The 21,805-nt window shown below is 43.6% G+C and overlaps 5 protein-coding genes across 5 annotated transcripts in view; 4 read left to right on the top strand and 1 right to left on the bottom strand.

Annotated features, from left to right (window-relative positions):
• dram1 (DNA-damage regulated autophagy modulator 1) overlaps positions 1–21,805 on the top strand; it is a 66,745-nt gene that overhangs the window by 16,449 nt on the left and 28,491 nt on the right. The window lies entirely within an intron of this gene.
• LOC139916646 (tetraspanin-7-like) lies at positions 1,422–2,510 on the top strand. The gene has a single exon (XM_071905583.1). The coding sequence runs from the start codon at positions 1,422–1,424 to the stop codon at positions 2,508–2,510; it is 1,089 nt and encodes a 362-aa protein (XP_071761684.1).
• def6c (DEF6 guanine nucleotide exchange factor c) lies at positions 5,997–13,639 on the top strand. The gene is made up of 12 exons (XM_071905642.2): positions 5,997–6,303; positions 7,067–7,207; positions 8,210–8,392; positions 9,132–9,362; positions 9,518–9,664; positions 9,923–10,031; positions 10,894–11,105; positions 11,387–11,494; positions 11,769–11,935; positions 12,065–12,281; positions 12,409–12,499; positions 13,106–13,639. The coding sequence occupies exons 1-12, from the start codon at positions 6,208–6,210 to the stop codon at positions 13,315–13,317; spliced, it is 1,914 nt and encodes a 637-aa protein (XP_071761743.2). The 5' UTR covers positions 5,997–6,207; the 3' UTR covers positions 13,318–13,639.
• Positions 14,216–18,449, top strand: mcat (malonyl CoA:ACP acyltransferase (mitochondrial)). Its single transcript, XM_071905681.2, has 5 exons — positions 14,216–14,805; positions 15,197–15,284; positions 15,414–15,631; positions 17,236–17,373; positions 18,103–18,449. The coding sequence occupies exons 1-5, from the start codon at positions 14,368–14,370 to the stop codon at positions 18,373–18,375; spliced, it is 1,155 nt and encodes a 384-aa protein (XP_071761782.1). The 5' UTR covers positions 14,216–14,367; the 3' UTR covers positions 18,376–18,449.
• Positions 18,623–21,527, bottom strand: bik (BCL2 interacting killer). The gene is made up of 6 exons (XM_071905683.2): positions 21,465–21,527; positions 21,339–21,367; positions 20,095–20,197; positions 19,612–19,764; positions 19,388–19,499; positions 18,623–19,277 (listed from the first exon to the last, which is right to left on the bottom strand). The coding sequence occupies exons 3-6, from the start codon at positions 20,187–20,189 to the stop codon at positions 19,161–19,163; spliced, it is 477 nt and encodes a 158-aa protein (XP_071761784.2). The 5' UTR covers positions 20,190–20,197; positions 21,339–21,367; positions 21,465–21,527; the 3' UTR covers positions 18,623–19,160.

The raw sequence follows: 21,805 nt of genomic DNA on the forward strand, positions 1-21,805 counted from the left end.
GAAGCAGATGCAAAGCAGGAATGACCAGGATAAAGATGGATGTAACATTTAGCAAGGGACCGACAAAGTGCGATTACAGTGACCATAAGGATAGTTTGAAATTGGTTTTCTATTTTTAGCATGGGGTATGGTTTTTAAATGTATTTTTATCCATTGGAAAGAAATTAATATGGCTGAATGAGATCATTCAAAATAATTAGCATAATCTGAAAGAATATTAGATGTGTCTTTCATTAAGGTGAATACATGTAAATTCAACCAAGTCCACTTACTAGGTCATGATTCCACTCCAAGTCATTTTTATTTAACCAAGTGATCCCACTGAGATTAAAAATCTCTTGTTGAAGAGATACCTGGCCAAGAAAGCTGTCATGACAAAAATTAAACTTACAGTAATACAAAACATTTGTAAACACATGTTGACATATTGATGAAAACAGAACACTGAATAGGTCCTTTGCTTCAGCTAATGATCCTATATTGTTAATTTAAATGAGTTTGACCATTACCCCCATCTCAATCTACTACCTAATGTAATCTTAATTGACTTTCTAAATTGCCTCTATAATTGTTTGCACTATAATATTTTGCCCTTTTCATAAAATGCTTCACAAAAGCATGTGTGAGCATGCTAATGTGTGTGTCAGTCAATATTTTCAATTTTTTAACTTTTAACACCTGAACAGATTGCAGGCAGGTCTGTAGTTTTGTATATCATTAATGTGTGCATGTCTTTCTGTAGTAATGAAATAATTCCATGGTTTAAAAGGACATTTTTACTTTTTTTTTTTTTTTTTTTAATAATTAAGAAAAATGTATACCTTTAAAAGTGCCATAAAATTAGGTTCTAAACTTAAGTCATGTCCTGTCATGTCCTTGACTGATATTGATCCAAAAAAAACATGTCCAGTAGCAGCATCTGAAAAAAAATATGACATAAACTCTATAGGCTTTTTTGCCGGCTCATTGATTCTCCAAATGGACCATAGTTAAACCAAATGAGTGTCTCCTCCACGCCGAGAGAGGGTGTGCATGGTCTAAGTCCGTCCCACCGCAAACACCGCTAGGCTTGACCAGAGCGAGGGACGGCAGCGAGCGAGCGGCTGTAGGGATGCGGCTATCATCATAGGAATTTAGAGTATTGGTGACCATGCAGGTGGAAAGAACGCCCGAAATAAACAGATAAATAAGGTGGAAACAAGGGGGCTGCGGATGCAGATAACGACACAACGCGACACCCATCAGCGTGATTTACGGTCCAGTCAGCATTGGGGGTGTTGGTGGCGGATTAATAACCAGTCATAAAGAGGGGATTGTGTGTTGCAGGAGAACAAGAGAGAGAGGGTACTGATAGAGAAGAAAGAGAGAGAGAGAGTGTGTGAAAGAGAGAGAGGGAAGTAGATAAAGCCGGAGCGAGCACCATGAGCTCTGCACTGCCTTACGACTCCCTGCCTGCTCGGCTGAGTCCCAGCAGGCGAGCTCTGGACTGGGAGCGCGAGCAGCTAGCGGTGCGAAGACTGTCTTCTCCGAGGGGTCTCGACCTGCTCGCTCCTCCTCCTCTTCCTCGGCGACCCTCTGCGATCCCTGGGTACCTGCTCTCGCCCTACCAAGAGCAGCAGGAGCAGCTCCAGCAGCAGCAGCAACGTCTGTCCCTGTCTGTGTGCTCAGAGGCCTCCCTGGCGCCCCAAGTTCCCCGCCCTGCGGGCGCCGCCCCGCCCTGCTGCCGCCCCGTGGGAGTCATGCACCTCCTGCGCCTGGGTCTCCTGGCCTTCAGCTGCGTCTTCTGGGCAGCCGGCTTGGCCATCTTCACCCTGGGTGTGTGGGCGCAAGCTTCTCTGGCAGACTACATGCTGCTGTCCGCCAACCGCTACCCCAACGCCCCGCTCATCCTCCTGTCGACAGGGGCGGCCGTCACCGCCTGGGGCTTCCTGGGGTGCCTGGGGGTGGCGGCCAACCTGCCCTGCGTGCTGAGGGCTTACGGTTTCTTTCAACTGGCTGCACTCATAGGCGGTTTGGCTGCTGGACTCTCCGGCCTCTTCTATCGCGAAGACATCGCCGGAGGGTTTCGCAGCGGGCTGCAGCGAGCGGTGGCAGGCTACGCAGAAGACGAAGGCCGCGCCGATGCCCTAGACAGCCTGCAGAGGGCCCTGGAGTGTTGTGGAGCCGACGGTTGGCGCGACTGGATCACCTCTGACTGGGCCGTCCGAGACGTGGCCTTCTCACCCATGGAGAACGGCACCTCGGTGTCACTGCCGGACAGCTGCTGCGTGAGGCGCAAGGGCTGCAGGAACCGACTTCTACCATCTGAAGATAGTGAAGGAGTGGCAGCTGCAGGAATCCATCCGCATGGCTGCTTCCGGAAAGTGTTCAGTTTCGTCAATGACAACGTCTTCCACATTGCGGCCACTGTGTTGGGATTAGCCTTCACCCAGATAGGAGGCATTGCCCTAGCTTGTCTGCTGGCCAACAGACTGCAACCAAGACAACATCGAGCTATAGGGGCACATTAATGATCAGTTTGAAAATTAGAGAACCCACACCAGGGATCAACCAACTTGATGATTAGGATTTGGACTGAACAATGCCCTTAACCTCTTCTTTGGACAGTATACTGTAAATAAGTTCCCCTTTGGATTCTTCAATATTCAACAGTTTCCACAATTCATACTTCACTGCATTGAATGTGTGCAGGTTTTCTTTCCTTTAAACAATGTTGCCGGAACGTTCACCAGCAATTTTATTCTTCAGACGATTGAGGTTGGCTGTGTTCAACAGATGTTTCTGTCTCGATCCATTTAGTTTTTGTATTACACACATTACACTATGTGCTAGAAAGTGTTACAAGAAAAGAGTGTAATAATCTATTATTGTCTGTGACATTTGTGCCTTGGGCTACATTGCTGTTGTTGAGTCATTTAGACATCCGAAAAGCTGTAATTATTTTTGAGTGATTAGTTGTGATTATAGTTGAGTGATTGGTGAGAGATTTGGTAAGATTATTGCTGCATCAAAATTGTTACATCGAGATGTCCCTTTGTTTCTAGAGTCTCTATGCTCTGATGCACAGGATATAAGCTTAAATCACTGAATTTGACTCAACACTTTAAAACATTAATTATAAAATGCTCAGATGCATTGGCATGACACCGATGTTGTGCAGACCAATGCAAGCATGAAACAATGGGCAGCAGTATTTAGATCAAAATTGCCTCATTTCCTTTTTGTTTGTGGGATGATAAAAAAGTTTCTACAATGCTGTTTTGCTCTTTCGCAACATCAAACTAAATTTGATTTTACAAGGAATGTGAAAGTGCTTTTCTTTCTAATATGAACTTCTGATCTATGTGTTATTTCGATATTTTGCATTTGCATTAAGTTGGTACAATGGCATCATTCACAGAGGAGTTGATTTTCCTTTGTGCCCCCAATCACCCTCTTTCCAGCCACATCATCATACATCTCACCTTTCCTATTAAGGATAAGGCATTTTTATTGCTCTTGTAATTGCATTGTACTTGTATTATATATCCAACATACAGTAATGTGTAATCCATTCTAATAATATCCAGCAGTGGGGACAAGCATGAGTGAAACTGTAGGCAATATCTGGCCAACAGTAAACAAAAAATCTTTGCCTCATTATAGAAAATGATATTGAATAGGCACTGGGAATGGGAATTTCATGGTCTGCTGATTTTCTGCCCTTGAACATAAAATATATGGCAACAGCATTCATGTGATGTAATGTTGATATAGTCAAGTATGTAAACTTGAAGGCAAATCTAAAGCATTTATCAAAAATAAATAAATAAAATGCTTTAGATAAATGCTTTCGATATAGTTGATTATGTAATGAGTATGTCAGATATAGTTGAGTATGTAAACTTGAAGGCAAATCTAAAGTATTTAATGTTATCTAATAAACATCTTGTTGCTTGACAGTGAATCACTGAAGTCGTTCTGTGTGATCTTATTGAGACAGACTCAGATATTTGATAACCCAAAATGTCCATGTTGGGAGCACATTTGTGGGCTTTAATGAAAGTGTTTCCTCTTTAAGCCGTAAAGAAGCAGCAAATTTATCCCTTATCCTGACAGATGGCAGGTATGAAGCTCCCGTCTGCATTTTAAAGACCTTAGAAGCTGGCTTGGGCTTTATTTTACAACAAAAGCCATACTGGAAGTGTGCCAAAGTGGTAAATTCTCTGCACCAGGAGTGGTTCGATTCCTACCGAGACCTCTGGCCAGGCAATCTTGAATTATGGCTAACTGAATGACATCTCATTTCTACCACCTGGGACAAAGCTGATTAGATCTGCCCTTGAAGGAAGACTAGAGATGGACTCACCACTAGGCATGATGAAAAACAACAGCCAACACACAAAACTAAACCCAATATTGATTACTTTATGAACCAGAAATCATGAACTATATCAGTCAAATTGGTTAATCTGTTTGGATTCATTCATGTGTAATAGATTTCTTACTGCCATTCACCACAGAGTTTACCTTAAAGCCTAAATACATCATGGTTGAGAGAGACAGACATCAGACCACAGCCTCTACACAATGAATACCATTTGCATGACCCAATTATGGTATTGATTAGCCTACATTATGTACTAACAAGGCTTGCGGATGGTCTCTATGTCTGATCACACTGTCCTTATTTAACCTATTTTGCCTGACTTCATCCCCACCAGCGGTTTCATCATACAAAAATAAGCTCTGAATGATATTCAGTAACACCTTGGTCAGGGAAACCACAAGGAACATTTTACTCATACATGTGAAAACTATTTTGGGTAGGGCACCTGGGTTGCTTTAATGAGCACTGTTTATGACTCCTATTGAATTAAACTGAATGCTCACTAAGAGGGACACAAAATGGCTGCAGAGGGGTGCTGCCATATTGGGTCAAGGCAAATGATATATCCATATCAGCTCTATACAGGCTACAACAACTTTGATAAATGAGATGTATATTTTCCTCTCAGCCGTATCCTTCACTGAGGCTTGTTGTCTACATTTCATTGTGCTGTATCTAAGACACCAAAGGTCTTGCTGTCCTCAAGTAACATTGTTCAGTGGACAGAGTCAGACCAAGTAATTCAAAAGCTGACAACATGAAACTGAAAAACTGCCAACAATTTTGAGATGTATAAGATTTCGTAAAGCAGCCTGTTTTAGGCAAAGGACTCCTCGAAGATGAAGTGGATATACTGTTTACCTGATGAAACATTAAAGCTGAACATGACGAGGCTATTATCATACATAATACACTTACATTTTAGACATTTGGCTGGTACTCTTATCCAGAGTGACCTGTCAAACACACCTGACTCAGAAAGTTAATGATCTATCCAAATGTCATGTTGATCAGTGTTCATCATTCCTTCTGGGAATCTTTTAGCAACATATAAATCACATTACACTTTCTCACTAGGTCCTAGTAGGACACAGTATAGTGTGTATTCACATATACACTAGGCTACTTGAGATTATGTATGTTTCGAAATATACAAAATTGTCCAAAAATGTATTTGTGCATGTAAAACAGTCTAATTCGATGTCCCACTTAATCTAACCTGCTGTCACACTTTGGCAAATGTTGAATGAAGTTTGGCTGTGGGCACACCACACTAATGGGTGTGTCATGCCTCCTGGGAATATTATCACAACATTGATCCTTCTTATTCGGTTAGGCAACATCTTGAGGAATTCAGGAATGTACCCTGTGTTGAGCTTTGTGTTGGATATGTAGATGTTACAGAAGAAATGTATTTGCTGAGTTGATTCTATATGAGCGATCAAAATAGACTATGTACTTGCATATAACTACATGTTATTAACAGTAACAATAGGGTGGAAATGTAAGCTATTTCCAGTATCGAAAATATATTTTGAATGAATGTCATCTAAATGTACAAATACAGTATTGGCCAATTCTACTTTGAAATATGTGACGTGAAATATGTTTTTTGTAGGGGAACTTGTGGGACTTGAGTCTTTATGGGACCTCAGGCTTTATCTGTACTCTCCGCCTCTAAGTCTGCCCTACATCTGACTGCTTCTGGACCTTTGCAGAGTCGGCTTTGCTCTGCCCCATATTTATTTGGCAATTCTCACCCACTCGCCCGTCGCTGCGTAAAAGCCTCTGCAGTGCGCTTGGAAATGTAGTTGTTTGCGCACACCGGGGTCTCCAAAATGGACCTAAAATCCGAGCTGCTCAAGTCCATCTGGTACGCCTTCACGTCGCTGGACGTCGAGAAATGCGGCAAAGTGTCAAAATCGCAGTTGAAGGTAAGTACGAAAGGATTTTGTCCTTTTCTAGAGATCAGGAAATTGTGACCAGCGACCTACAAGTATACTGAACACTTATTGGACTGGGATAGCAGTACACAGCAACATGATGTAACAGTGTATTTGTCTTGGAAAGTTACTTTTGAATAACTTCAAGGTGTCTGACAGACTGGAGACAGAACAAAATTCATCATTCTCTATCGGGTCTTTGTATGCCGTCTATGTTGCCTGAAACTACACGTTAAAGTGAAGAGCAATACACACAAACGCAAATACAAGCTCACACACATACCCAAATATTTGAAAAACATGAATCCTACTCAGATTGTGAAGTGAAGTGTGACGCCAGGCAGTTTCAGCTCAGGGTTCAAAGTCCAACCTGCGCCTGACTGTTTTTTTTCCCTTTGGCCCAGTAACTTGTGAATATGACATAATGTCACTGTGTTTTAAAAAAACAAAGACAAGCAGAAGATCTTTGCTTGTCTTCTTATTTTGCCATCCTCCCCCTCAATAAGTGTTATTTTTGTCTGCCATGTTGCTTTCCGGCCAGTTCATACATGCCTCCCTGGCCTGGGCGCTGAGGTGAGAAGAATCCAAGGAAATAGCAGAAAGCTGTCCTGACATGCTTTCCCACTGAGGATCAGCTGTGTCTTGTGCATGTGTTTGTGCATACATAGAAGAAACATGGAGTGTGGTACACCGACCCTGATTCATTTACAATAACCATGTTTTCTGTGTGTGTGTGTGTGTGTTTGTGTGACAGGTACTCTCCCACAACCTGTACACAGTGCTGAACATCCCTCACGACCCCGTGGCCCTAGAGGAGCACTTCCAGGACGATGACGACGGACCAGTGTCCAATCACGGCTACATGCCCTACCTCAACAAATACATACTGGATAAGGTACTGTAAGCACTGTCCTGTACCTTGAGACACTGTTACTAATAGACACTGTTTGCTTTGCTGGTGTATTTGATGTATATGCAGTGATATAGCGGTAAACAGTAAACCTGTGATCATCATAAGGAAAACAAGCTCCATATCCACCAACCACCACCAAAAATCAATTATACTTTCAGAAAAATCATTAATTTACACGCTTTCCCTTAAAAAACTCTATATCCTCACATTACTTATATCAGTTTGATACTACTTTTATGATGTATGCTATGGATTTACATCATAACGATTTATGTCAGGCTGAAAATGTGAGTAAAATCTATTCCCCAAATAAAAAGGAGGGTAAACTGAGTTTAGGTGGGTTTACCCGCCACTTTATCCCTGTGTATATACTATACTGGTGCATAAGATGTACTGGATATGGCGTGTCTGAAATGGCAGACAGCATACTGGCTTTAATGACCCATATATTTAGCAAAGAATGTTGAGTTCTACAAACATTCCTCAGAGGCAGAGCTGCTCTGGAGGCAGAAATCATCTCATTGGTTGAGTTAAACATCAGTGGGCGGAGCCAAAGAACTACAGTTTTTCTGTATAAGTAACTTAGGCTGAAGCCCAGTGAAAAAGGCAAGAGGTAAGAGAGAAGTTATTATGAAGCACTCTAAGTCATCTAGGTTAGCTAGTTAGCCTAGCTGACCTCAAGTTCACACTAGCCATACTAGCCTTTAGCTATCTAGGGAAGCTAGTTAGCTAGGCTGACCTTCCAAGACCTCCCATGGCCATGAACTGATAAAAAAAGAAGTCAATGCCTTTTTGTTTTATTCATAGCTTGACCAGAGTTTCATCTTTGCCATTCAAGTTTGCCAGTTAGCTAACTTGCGCTCCAAAAAAACTATGCTCTTTGGCTCCGCCCATCAAGGTTAAATGTTTGCGTAACTAAAACTTTAATACGTACATATTATGCCTCTAATCATCCAATGAAATTTCAACCCAATTTGTGGCTAGGTCAAAGAGGGGACATTCGACAAGGAGAAGTTTGACGACCTGTGCTGGATGATGACCATGAAGAAGAACTACCGCCCCATACCAGAGGGGGCGCTGCTGTCCGAGAGAGACTGTTTCAAACTCTTCTGTCTGTTCAACCTATTGTCTGAGGACCGCTACCCACTGGTGATGATACCAGAGGAGGTACGAGAGAGAGAGAGGGAGAGACAGAGAGAGGGAGATGTGAAAGAAGAAAGGAAGGGAGGAAAATGGGAATAAGAAGAGTTTAAGTTCATCATCCAAATGAGTTCGTTCCCACTGGAGATTCCATGTAAACTGTTAACATGAACACAAAATAGGGATCTAATGTGTGTGTGTGTGTTCACATGCACCAAAGAATATAACTAGAATAAAGCTCTTTTGACATGCGTAGTGGAATAATCTTGTGTTATAGCACACCAAGATGAACATGTGTTGATTGTTTCCAGCTTTTCAACCATCAAAGTGTTCAACGATTCTTAAATTTTTCAAAGTTTAAAAAGTAGTTGGTTTAAGTGCTAATCTTCTTTTATGAACAGATGAGGTTTCATTTTGAGCAATATTTCAGAATAGGCTAGTCTTTTTCATTTGAGGTGGTTACATGAGGCACTGTGATTGGGCTATTATTTCTATTATTAATGAACCATTGGGCTCTGTCTAAACCCAGCTAATGTCCCAACAAAGTCAGACCCATTTACATTTTTTCACTGCAGAAGAAAGCAAGAGCAAGTAAGTGAGTTAATGAGTTTCTTCCTTCCTGCATACTTCCTCCATAAGATCTGGTTTTAGTTTCCTGTCAACGCAGACCAAAATAACTGTGTTCACACCATCAGCCCACCACACTGAAGGTATCTTATCTCTTGTATAAACACTTTAAGTATTCTAACATTTTGAATGCGCTCAGGTGGAATACCTTCTGAAGAAAATCTCCACAGCGATGAGCCAGGAGTGGGACGGGAAGCCCTTGGAGGACTTGCTATCCCAGGATCCCTCGGTGCGGGAGGAGGGCGTGTCTGTGTGGACCTTCCTGGAGCACATGGGTGCTGGCCGGCTGCTGAGGGTCACCAGTGCCGAGGCCTTCAGTCTGGCCTTGGACGAGGTCTTTCTGGAGATGTACCACAACGTCCTGAAGAGGGTGAGCCTGTGTCTGTGTGTGTGTGTCTTCCTCTCTTTTTCAGCCAGTTACCTTTAGCCTGTTTTTCCTCTGCTCTCCTGTCATTTTTGTGTTTACTTTCTTACCTCTTTCACTCTGTTATTGACATAGCCTCCCCCTCCACCCCCTCTTTCCAGGGTTATATGTGGAAAAAGGGGCACATGCGTAGGAACTGGACTGAGCGCTGGTTTGTGCTGAAGCCCTCCTCCATGGCTTACTATGTCAGTGAGAACCTGAAGGACAAGAGGGGAGAGATCCAGCTGGATAAGAGCTGTATCATAGAGGTTAGTGGGGAAACGGGAAGTATGCATGTTCCTGGGTGCTATAGCATATGCATGTGCTGGACATTTTTATCCAAAGTGCTTTACAGTATCATGAATCCATATTTCTTTAGTACGGGTTGGTTCCAGTGGGAATCAAACCCCTCACCCTAGCATTGTTCATACCATGACAACTAAATGTTCAACTAAATATCCAAATTGTGTTCGTTTTCTTTTTCTCCATATATTTATGAACCTGACTGTCTCTCCCCTCTGTTTCAGGCTATCCCAGACAGGGAGGGGAAGCGCTGTCTGTTCTGTGTGAAAACCCATAATAAAACCTATGAGATGAGCGCTTCTGACCAGAGACAGAAGGTGGAGTGGACTCAAGGTGTGTTTGTGTGTATGAGCAGCAACACACAGACAGAGTCACGTATTGACTGCATCGATTTATTGTGTGTGTGTGTGTGTGTGTGTGTGCAATTTAATTCAGTGGTTGCAAATGAAACATTTTAAGTAGCAATCTGCAACATCAATCTTGTTTTTATGATTGTGGTGACAGCTTTGGTGCAAAGCACACATTGCTGTGGTGCTTCTGCACTGCACTTCCCAGAGATCACCTGTCAATCAAACAGTGTTTTCTGGTGATGCAGTTTGAGTTTCTGTAGGTGGCGCTCTTTTCTTTGTCTGTTCAGCCATGGTGGCTGTCGCTGCTCATGCTAACAACCCAGTTCTTCTTCTATTTATTTGTTTTGTCTTCAGTTTGTTGTTGCTTTGCCTCTGCACAAGAAAATGATTGTGGGGGAAATGTGCTGAATAGCCTTACAACTTCTTTGTAGAATCAATGAACGTGATCTCCGTCCATTATGAGGCACCAAGCTAGGTTACTTTTGATAGGTTACTTTCATTCTTTGTAACCCCGTGAAATTTAAAAATGCCAGTGATAGGAAAACAATGCACAAAAATGTAATTATGTTATTTTCTTACCTGGTGTGGAATTGAGCCAAAGACACACTACCAGGGGAAAAACATTTTTTTAGGGGTTTTTTGCCGCGACACTGGGAAACAGCTTCCCAACACTGGGTGAGAACAGCAAATACAGCAAATGTAAAAGCTTTCATGAATTGGGTATAGGTTGAATCATTATTGTGTTATATCAATCGGCGATAGGGAGTTGCAAAACAGATATTTATATGAAAATGTCACAGACTATTATTGTAAAATGTGTGTGTGTGTGTGTGTTTCCTCTCCAGTCATTCAGACAGCCCTCCGTCTCCAGGGTGAGGGCAAATCCTCCCTTCACCAGGAACTTAAACTTAAGAGGCGGGTCCAGCGGGAGCACAGCCAACGGGAGCGCAGCCTGAGCGCCCGCAGCAGCTGCAGCAGCCAATCAGACGATTCGAATACCCAAGATGTGGAGAGAGAGAAGGAACGACAGGACCAGGAGATAGAAAGCATCATCCAGGTGAGAGAAGGAGGGATTGGTGGAGCAATGGGAAGGACAATTAATGCACTGCAAAAAAACCAATAAAAGAATCCCAAAATTAGAAACATATGTTGAGAACATTTCCATAGTAAATGTCTTATTACATTATCATGAAACAAGTGAAATTTCTACCAGGTAAATGACTTGCTAGATAAAAGATAAAATCCCTTGCTAAGCGTGTCCTTTGCAGTGTGTACATGTGATATATGTTTTTCAGTGTGCATGAATATGTGACTATACTGCATATCTGTGTCTCGCAGCATGCGCGGGAACTGGAAACCAAACGAAGAGAGGCAGAAGAGAGAGAGAGGAGAAAACAGAAGGAGGTGCAGAAGGAGCTGGAGAGACAGCTGAAAGAGGCAGAGATGGTGAGAGGAAGTCTGCCAGATGACAAGAAATATTTACTGTTTGCTGAAATAGGGGTTAGAGTCCGTTCCAGTCGCCTTGATCTCTGAAAACAGCACACATTGGCATTATAAAATTCAGATTCAGCCTTTAATGATTTTTAGTGGTGGAGTAATGGTGATGGCATTCCTGGAATAGGTGATTCAGGAATAGGTCAGTTCCTTCCACTCGATTGACGTGTGTGTGTATGTGTGTGTGTGTGTGTGTGTGTGTGTGTGTGTGTGTGTGTTCTCCCAGCTGAGAGACAGCATGCAGGCAGAGATGGAGGAGAAGGAGAGGGAGGCTGAGCAGCAGAAGAAGAGGATCCAAGAGCTGGAGCTGACTCAGGGGAAACTGGAGGCTGCTCTCAACATGGAGATCCAGGCCCGGCTGGAGGAGGAGAAGGTCAGGCAGGAGCTGCAGAGGTAACACACACACACACACACACACACACACACACACACCCTGAAAACTTAGAAGCACCTTAAATTAAATATAAGATTCCTTGTTACTTGATTTCTGTTAAGGTCTGTTCTCCTTCTCCCCTTCTCCAGGTTGCTGCAGGCGGAAGAGGAGAAGAAGAAGCAGTGCCAGCTCCTGCAGGAGCAGCAGAGGGCCTTGCGGAGCCTCAGCCCCATAGAGGAGGCTTCGGACGGAGGTGCGAAGGAGGAGGAGGAGGAGGAGGAGGACACTCCCTCGGCCCTCCACTCGGCCTCACAGGAGCTCCAGGACCTGCGTGCATCTCGCCAGAGGAGCCACCAGCGCCTGGAGGTGAGAAAGAGGCCGAAAATGAAAGCCAATAAGAGAACTGTGTTTGGACTGACTAGCACAAGGTTTAATACTACTATAAAGTAACACTGATGTTCGATTCTCTCGCTCCATCTCGTTCGGCCTGCAGGAGGTTCAGGAGAAGCTGAGGAACGCCAGTCAACATGTACGGCACTGGAACGTCCAGCTGAACCGCCTGATGACGCCCATCACTCCTGCAGGTACAGTACGGTCTCTGTCTGGTCTCACGCAGGGCGGCCCAGTGGGTAAAAAGACAATCCTTCAACTGGACCCCCCCATGTCAGCAAACATGCACCCTGCTGAAGTGTCCTTGAGCAAGACGCTGAATCCCTACCAGCTCCAGGATCAATGTATTTATTCACAGTATCACAGTATTTATTATTATTAAGTTATTAAGTTATAGTGGTAAATAAAAAGGTGCGTAAACTGTGAAATACAGTCCATGATCACTAGACATTGTGCAACCACCAATAGAAATATATATATATACAGTATACAGTATATATTTATTATTATTATTATTATTATTATTTTTAAATAGTATTATATAATGTTTTATTTTCTCAAAAATACCATATTTCCATATAAGTTAAATTACTTTGATGCTATCTACTATAATGTAGCTATAGTATTATTTTATATCATAAAGAGCCTGAAAAGTGGTGACTGAGACTGTGGTGACTGTACACTGTTCACATAATGAAGTTATATATACCTAATTTAGCTCCTCTTCAGAGTAGCTGTGGAAACTTATCAGTGAACAAAACAAGAAGGTCAATTTGTGTTGTGAATTGCTTTTTTTGTAGACCGATTGGAACACCGCCTGACATCAACACACTCCTGTCCAAAAAAGGAAGGCGCCCTGGCCAGTAACGAGTTCATCACCAAATTCAAGACTAAAGCCGGTCAAGACAGCCAATCAGCAGAGGACAGGGAGGGACTTGAGGAAGAAATGGAGGCTGTCAGCCTATCAGACGGGTCAGATGAATCACAGGAAAAATCCAATGGACAAATCTGATCTCCATGTTGATGGTTAGGGGAACGCTGTAAAGTTTTCAAATCTACACTAAGACCAGAAATGAGTAACAAAATTCTTCCGTTGTGTAAGACCAACACTCAACCCAGAACCCATGATGATGAAAGTGGAATGAGGAAAGTTATTTACAATCAACAAAAACTGTGCAAAAGCATTATATTATATTTATGTTACATTTTTGAGATGCACACTAAGATGGAAAACTATGATGACAAATACAATGTGATATGTGATTTATTGAGAACACATGAATAAGTTCAACTGAGATTTACAATTTTGTACAATAAAGTTTATGGCTGATTGATATACTGTTAATGATGTGATATTGTGCCTGGATTACCAACAGGGCCTGTAAGGACCCAGACAACTAAGGGCCCCATGTGCTCCGCTGTGTAGATCCATTTGTAATGTAATTGTAAATTTGCACTCTCACACACATTTGCATTCTATCCTGGCTATCTTTCATAGTTGGACAAAGATCAATTTCCTTATTGCTTGCTTAACCTTTCTGATGGGGTGGACACATTTGACAAGTCAGGTGCTCAATATACAGGGTTGAATGGTGATGGCTGGCAGTGAAGGGGCCCATAGAAGATGCTTGGCCTGGGGAGCCAGTGGGATGACTACTATGTCTTTATTCAACCATTTCCATTAACATTAAACTCCCTGAAAGACGACTTTATATTGACATCATGTAAAGTTCCACCAGGATCTAGAATTTAGCTATAGTTGATAAAATCCACTTGATTTTGTTTGCTGTGTAGGCTTACCCATTCTGGCCTGAGGGTGGCGCTGCAGGTAAGAGCCGAAATGAACCGACATGTCAAGTCCTCTGGAAGTAAAACAAAATCAAAGGTCATGTCGTCAGACAATATGGCGCCGTCCACGAACATGCCTTTTACATGCCGGGTAGAGTTCCTCCGAGACAATGTCGAGCTTTTCTAAAGGACAGAAGTTATAGTTTCTCCAGGCAGAATATGTGTCTGTTTTAAATCGTGACAGTTCAGAGACTTTGTCGGTGTGACAGTAGTAATGTTAGCGTCGTTGTCTCTCAGCGTGAGAGCAGCCTCCAGAGGGGAGCCCAGGTCGCTGGTCTCTCAGTGCAGGAGGCTGTCAACCCGCCAGCCTGGCTCCCGGGATGGGACTCAACCCCCGGCCGAAACCACGGCTCCTCTCCCGGACGACGAGCCGGCCCCGGAGGAGCGGAGACCCAGGAGAGACCCGGTGGACTCCTCCGTGCTGCTCTTCCCCGGGCAGGGCAGCCAGTTTGTGGGCATGGGGCGAGGACTTCTGAAGTACCGGAACGTGAAAGAAATGTTCTCGGTCGCCCAGAAGATACTCGGGTACGACCTGCTCTCCCTGTGCCTGGACGGACCGGAGGCGGAGCTGGTGAAGACGGTTCACTGTCAGCCAGCTGTGTTTGTCACTTCACTGGCAGCGGTGGAGAGACTGAACCACGAAAACCCCAAGGTAGGAGCTGATACCCCCTTTAATAACACTGGGGTTCTGCACTCTTTCTCTAATCAATTAAGTAGGATATGATAGGATAGTACTTTATTGATCCCCGAGGGGAAATTGCAGGTTTATAGCAGCCAGGACACTATAGGGCAGTACACTAATGAATAATAAACATAGTGAAACATGACTAATGTACATAAGAGTAATACAATAAAATAGAAATGCTAAAGGAATTCAAGAATGCAAAAACAGGTCCAGAAAGTATGTACATATATGGGTATATAGGTCATATAATACTGTCAGTGCAAGCATAGTATGTCAAGTATGCCAGTGACCTAGACCTGACTGCAGTCTGGTCATGATTTGAAGTAGATGGATGAACATTTCATGCTCCTGTCCCCAGGCCATTGAGACATGTGTTGCCGCTGCAGGTTTCAGCGTTGGAGAATTTGCCGCTCTGGTCTTTTCTGGTGCCATGGACTTTGCAGAAGGTAAGCATAAAATATTTCCCATCTTGTGCATGACAAAGCTTTTGCTCAGTTAAAAGCACAGTCTACAAATCACCATAGAATGCACATCACAGCAGTGTTGGTTGATGTGCCATATTTACCCCACCCCAGCTCTGTATGCGGTGAAGGTGCGAGCGGAGGCCATGCAGAAAGCGTCAGAGCTGATTCCCAGTGGGATGCTGTCAGTCATCGGTCGGCCCCAGGCCCAGTACAAATACGCGTGTCTGCAGGCTAAAGAGCACTGCAGGAGCCTGGGGATCCAGGAGCCGGTCTGCACTGTGGCCAACTACCTGTTCCCCGACGGCAGGGTCATCGCAGGTCACCAGCAGGTACAGAGCTTTATCTTTCATGGAGGACATATTGATTATACCCAAATTTCAGCTTCAAATACATTGATTCGAAATACAAGTATGACCACCTCAACTGATAGATCTGTTACCACTACTCCTACTCTCATCCTTGTTTCCTTTATCTGAATTACAATGATGTGAATTCAGTAAATGTGGGATGGAGTGGAAATGGAAGAGAGTAGGGCTGCAGCTATCGATTATTTTAGTAATCGAGTATTCTACCGATTATTCCATCGATTAATCGAGTAATCGGATAAGAAATACTTTTGCTTTATTAAAGAGCAATAGTAAATATACAAAAGAGAAAAGCTGTCCGCACGAAGCTGTCCATACGACACTGTGATTTACTGAAAACGAGGTGAAATAATAATTATTATTGATATTTATTACTAGGCCTAAATATCATACAAGTTCATAAGACTGGCTAATGTACATTTATTTACTATGTTGAAGGGTTGCCCTACACCTGCTGACCCTACTCACTGCAATCAAACTAAACTGAATATACCTGCTGTATTGGACTGGTGCATTTTAGGCTCCAATTGCTACTTACACCACCTGATATTTTGCTTTCTGGGGTATTTTATGCATCACTGTGAGGGGAGTAGGTGTGTGTGTGTGTGTGTGTGTGTGTGTGTGGGGGGGGGGGGGTGTATGTGTGTGTGACTATCATAATAATAACATGAATGAAGCTCAGGCTTTCACAAATTGACTGCAGCATTTTATTTTCTGTGGTTATTTTCTTGAGCAAAACTTAGCTAACTTAGGGACATCATAACTAGCCACCATATTGATTTACGTTCTTAACTAGCCATTACATATAGCCATAATTAACGTGCATTCTTTACTAGCCTTCATCTCATCCCGTTTTAATATTAAGTGCTGACTCCGCCCACCCGGGCCAGTTTCGGCGTACGCCGGTAGCAATTACAAGTGGACCCTATCCTACAGTCCCTGCTCTCAGCGGAGGGAGGGAGCTACGCTGTGTGGGAAGCGCTGTGACCGTCAGACCTCTCTGGATTAGACAAGCAAGTAGAGAAAACCGGCATCAGCCGAACCAATTTATTGCCAAATGCTTTGGGATTCAACACATTAACATTGCTTCCCATGGTCAGAAAAAGTCGGCAGATTTGTCGCTAGTCGCTTTTGAGAAATAAAGTCGCCAGGGGGGTCTGAAAAGTCGCTAAGTCTAGCGACAAAGTCGCCAAGTTGGCAACACTGGATCCGAAACTTTGGACACTTTCTGTCGTTTTCTCTGGCCTGTCTCTTCTCTTCGCCCCTCGCTATTTTCTCTCTCTTTCTCCAGCGCGTTGTGCAACAGTAATAATCATCCGTGCGAAACACTGAGCGTGTATATAGTTATATGGATTAAACGAAGCTTCGATGCAAAGAATTTGCATCGATGATTTTTAGTAATCGAGTTTCTCGAGGAATCGTTTCAGCCCTAGAAGAGAGTATAGATTGTATTCTTAAATCACCCTTAGCCTTAAAGTTTCAGTCCTAATAAAGATGCAGGAGCTGCTCTGGACTTCTCTTCTGGTTTCTCTTTCATCTCAGTGAACAGAGCTGTGTCCTCTCCTCAGGCGCTGGACTTCCTGCAGCAGAACTCGCGGCGTCTCCAGTTGGTGAGGACCAAGCCTCTCCCGGTGAGCGGGGCCTTCCACACGGAGCTGATGGAGTCGGCGACCGAGCCCCTCAGAGAGGTCCTCAGACAGGTGGAGGTCAGTCAGCTGTGCAGCCGCTAGATCACATGCTGTCAAATGAGTGATGACTTCCCCCTTTCTCTTTACCAGTACACACCATCTGATGGAACGATGGTGAGCGCTTATATAGATATGTACCGGTAACTTTCAAAATAAAGGAAACACCAACATAAAGTGTGTTAATAGGATGTGGGGCAAAATGAACTGCCACAACAGCTTCAATGCGCCCAAAGAGAGATACTAAAACTACTTTACAACACTATTAGAGGGATGCAATGCGGTTCTTCCGTAAGAAATTCCTCCATTTGGTGTTTTGGTGATGGTGGGAAACAATGTTCGACTGTGACTAGGCCAACATTTCTGTACATAACACTAGGCTTTTTGTTCCAAAACAGAACACAAGCTGGAAAGTGAGTTTTGAAAGGCAAATATTTCAGCACATGGTGAAGTAATAGTTGAGTCATTGGTATTGATCAACCATCAAACCCCCGCAGATGTATTATAGTCATTTTGTGCTATGGGACAGTAAAAATCTTACTAGTGCCTTTAATGTTCTTTGTACTCCACATTTACTCAAGCGTTCCCCTTATTTTGTCAGTTCCCTATAGCTTGAATGTGGAGTAAAGTATGAGTAGGTGGGCCATTTCAGTATTTCAGACAGTCGTGACACAGCTCCATGTGAATTTTTTACGGTTTGACGGATTAAGAACTAACACCTCGATTTCTCTTGCATACAATCCCGCTCAGGTGCGGCGTCCTGAGATCAGCGTGTACTCCAATGTGGACGGCAAGCGCTACATGCACGAGGGCCACATGCGCAGGCAGCTGGTGAAGCAGCTGGTGTCTCCCGTGAAGTGGGAGCAGACTCTGCACGAGATCTACGAGAGGAGCCAGGGACTGAGCTTCCCTCGCACCTACGAGGTCGGCCCGGGGAAGCAGCTCGGGGCCACGCTGCAGAAGTGCAACAGGAAGGCCTACAAGACTTACACACATGTGGACGTCACCGCTTATGAGGACTAACGATGCAGAGACTCGCACACAGTGAGAGAGGGAGAATTGGTCTCCATGTTCAATTTGTGTTGAACAGCAGGACGGAGTTTATCAGCCGGACTTCTAGACTGTCCTCAGTGAGACCTGTTGGAACTGAAAGCCCCTCTGACTGGCCATCAATGGTCTTGCTCATATGTTATTGTGTAATTAAATAAATGTCTGGTCTTTATTAATGAGACAGTAACATTTTGTTGTTATTAAGTTTATTTGCATCACATGAAAAAGCATTTTCAAATTTGGAACAGAAAGTCCAGCTCCCTTTATTTTATTAAGCTTGGCTACATATCAATTGTAAAAATTTGGCCTACAAACAAACAAACAAACAAACTGAATCCTCATACAAAAGACTGCAGGCCAGCAACAGTCCAGTCAACATGCACTTTGAGATCAATACAACAGCGAACCAAAATATTACAGCTACGATACACTGGCCGACTCCTTGGGCGATGCTGTAGGGCAACATTGCTCAAGGTGTTGCCCAAACGCTCTTACATTGATTTAATGGCAGTTTGCAGTTGCCCTGATGAATTTTATTGTATATTTTGCTCTGTGTCTTACTCCTGTTGCATGTCATGTTGCCCAAGAATTTGTCAGGTGTATCAGTCTTCATGTCCAATTCAATACCGCTCATTAAATTAGTATAAAAAGAGAATCAAAGTAAACAGCTGAAACAAATCAGTTAACAATTGTCACTCATTTGCACACTTTTTTTTTTTTTTTTTCCAAACATGGCTGAAGGACCTGCTTATGGCCCCTTAGTCTTTCCATTCGATCCAGATTGCAGTGCAAACGGTCACTGTAGCCACCAGTGCCACAGTCAGCAGGACTCCTGTGGTCCAGCCAGTGCAGTTTACAGGTTGAATATTGGACACCTGCAAAAAGAAAACACATAATGTTAACATACAGCAACCGTGTGGATTTATAATGGATATCCCCCTTGAAACAAATGAAGAAACGAGAGTTGGAGTAACTGCAGTCTCACCCAGGCTGCCCAGGCCTCGGCTCTGACGATCCCCTGCCCAGGCGCAGCCACCAGCCAGGCCTTCACTGCTGCAGACAGACCCTGGAAACCCCATGACTGATTCTGGATGTCCCTAAGAGAGAGAGCGACACCAGGTTAAACATCCATGTCCGCTGAGTCACAGGTCACACATGGTGAAATAGCCTTGACCGTATGAGAGTGACAAGTGTTATGGCATTTCATACCGATAGATGGTTCTGGTCAGCGCCTGGGCGGGTCTCAGGATGTGGAGGGGCGTCGGCAACCAGTTTGGCCGTCTGCTGGCCCAGTCCCGGTCCAGCCGGTCTCCTATGACTGCCAGCTGGTGGCCAATGACCCGTGTGGCCCTGTCATTGATCCTGAAGGAGGAATGGGCAGGTTTCTTGTTCAGTGATGTAAACTTTTCACACTGTTGTCGTTGTGCGCTTGTGTTTTTGGAAGGTATGACAGTAATTAGGGGAGGTATGCATTCATAAGTGTAGCAAAGGGATAATAAAATGACTTCAGAAACATCTCAGGCTCTTTGACCCAACTGATTCTGCAACAGAGTATTGAAGCAGAGCCTTTTTTTCGTATTTGTTTTTAGTACAACTGCTCCCACATGCTTTGTTGCCTGAGGCTCGGCCAGTCTGGAGCTGTGTGTTGTTATTACGAACAGTCAGACCAGTGTGCAGAAGCAAAGCCTGTACCTGAAGTTCACGTCAAACAGGGTGGGAGCGTCCGCCTCACCAGGTCCAGCCTGGAGGGAGACGACGCGACGCGGCTGTCTTGTTTGTTCCACCATCTTGTTTTCTGGGGGAGTGAGACAAAGTAGGTACAACTTCATCAGCCGGGGGTTAGGGTTAGTTTTGAAAGTGTGTGTGTGCGTGTGTAAGCGTACGTGCGTGCGTGTTGTCCTTGCATGACTCCCAACGTTCATAAAGTACCTGTGTAAATACTGGGTCATGTGACCAGGATAGGTGGTTGGTGTGTTACCGGGGAGATTATCCAGGTGGATAAAACAACAGGCCCTCCTCAGTTTGAAGAGATGACATCATCTGTTGGATTTAGTCCAACGGCCTTAGTGGACTCACTATGTGGCAACAAAATTTTCTCACTTCCTTATTGGAGATGATGTCAAGGACTACGCCTAGTATACATCCAGGAAACAGAAACTGTCCAATATATACTGATGATGCAGCTATGATCTGCCATTATCACTGTAACCTTTCTCTCCTGCTGTGCCCTAACCATCAGTCGTAAACATGTTCGTGCCCTCCCACCTGCACCTGTCCCCAAACCTGTTCCTGTTGTTCCTTCACTCGCATGCTGCAGGTAGTCTGAATGCAAATGCTCCATTTCCATAACTCAAATCAACCAAACTGCTTCTTCCCCGTCAAGCAAAAAAACAATTCATCGGTGGCTCCAAAGAACCCATCGCTACCTGGCTCAAATATTTATTCATTTAAAATCTACAGTGAATCTACAGCCAAGCAGTGAAAAAAGGCTTCTCTCTGTGTTATTGTGTGAAATGAACTTCATAAAATGTTTTCCAGTTGATGGTAAGAAAACCATCAAAATGTTGCCTGATAATGGGAACCTCACCAATATAATCATACACTGCAATAACAGCCAAAACATTGCTGCTGTTTTTTTTGTGTTTTTTTTAGGATTACTGTTGTAATATCCTGTTAATATGGCGTCTTATTGTCACAACAAAGGATGAAGTCATCACTCTCACCCAAAGCAAATAAAGGTCGTTTTGAATATCAAACACATTGGAATAGTATCACACAAATAGCTAAATTCAAAGATAACTATAACTAGCCTAATTCACCTTCTGCAGTATTTCATATCATGTTATATATGTGCTGGATATCAGTCCAATATGACTGCTCCCGCCCTGACGACAAAGGAACAGGTGCATGTACAATAAAAAGAAACTAAAACTTACCTTCTTTGTAGATTAAAGTAGACGCCGCCCTGTAATAAATATAAAGACATTATAGTTGAAATGTACTGAAAATAAATATAAAGACAAATGTTTCCAGTATGTTTCTGATTGTTTTCCTGTACTTACAGCAGCGTCCTTTAATCTCGTCGCTCTCAGGTAACTGACACAAATACCATTAGCCACGCCTAAACCTGCTGCAACGACCAGCAGGGGGCGACGGCGGCTGAGAATGGATCACTGCACTTGTTTTTAAAAACATCAGCGGACTGAAAGAGGATAATTATATAGGCATTAAATTGAAAGTACAACAACGTGTAATCTTGGAGGATGCAGCATTACTTGAACAAACTGGCTACCCCAATGTTTGGCATTTTAAATATGCACTCTATTTTGCCATTGTCAGAGTGAGTCCAAATTTGATCTTTTTATCAGTAGGCTTTAATGGAGCAAAGCAAAAATGGCCAGAA

The sequence above is a fragment of the Centroberyx gerrardi genome, chromosome 24, assembly GCF_048128805.1.
Source record: "Centroberyx gerrardi isolate f3 chromosome 24, fCenGer3.hap1.cur.20231027, whole genome shotgun sequence".
In the NCBI taxonomy this organism is placed as follows: domain Eukaryota; kingdom Metazoa; phylum Chordata; class Actinopteri; order Beryciformes; family Berycidae; genus Centroberyx; species Centroberyx gerrardi.

Coding starts and splice junctions, on each gene's coding strand:
- LOC139916646 (XM_071905583.1), top strand. CDS start 1,422: ATGAGCTCTGCACTGCCTTACGACTCCCTGCCTGCTCGGCTGAGTCCC.
- def6c (XM_071905642.2), top strand. CDS start 6,208: ATGGACCTAAAATCCGAGCTGCTCAAGTCCATCTGGTACGCCTTCACG. Junction 9,363..9,517: donor ACCACAACGTCCTGAAGAGG/GTGAGCCTGTGT, acceptor CCCTCTTTCCAG/GGTTATATGTGGAAAAAGGG. Junction 10,032..10,893: donor GAAGGTGGAGTGGACTCAAG/GTGTGTTTGTGT, acceptor TTTCCTCTCCAG/TCATTCAGACAGCCCTCCGT.
- mcat (XM_071905681.2), top strand. CDS start 14,368: ATGTTAGCGTCGTTGTCTCTCAGCGTGAGAGCAGCCTCCAGAGGGGAG. Junction 15,285..15,413: donor TGCCATGGACTTTGCAGAAG/GTAAGCATAAAA, acceptor ACCCCACCCCAG/CTCTGTATGCGGTGAAGGTG. Junction 17,374..18,102: donor AGGTCCTCAGACAGGTGGAG/GTCAGTCAGCTG, acceptor AATCCCGCTCAG/GTGCGGCGTCCTGAGATCAG.
- bik (XM_071905683.2), bottom strand. CDS start 20,189: ATGGTGGAACAAACAAGACAGCCGCGTCGCGTCGTCTCCCTCCAGGCT. Junction 19,500..19,611: donor CTGACCAGAACCATCTATCG/GTATGAAATGCC, acceptor TCTCTCTCTTAG/GGACATCCAGAATCAGTCAT. Junction 19,278..19,387: donor CCGAGGCCTGGGCAGCCTGG/GTGAGACTGCAG, acceptor TTCTTTTTGCAG/GTGTCCAATATTCAACCTGT.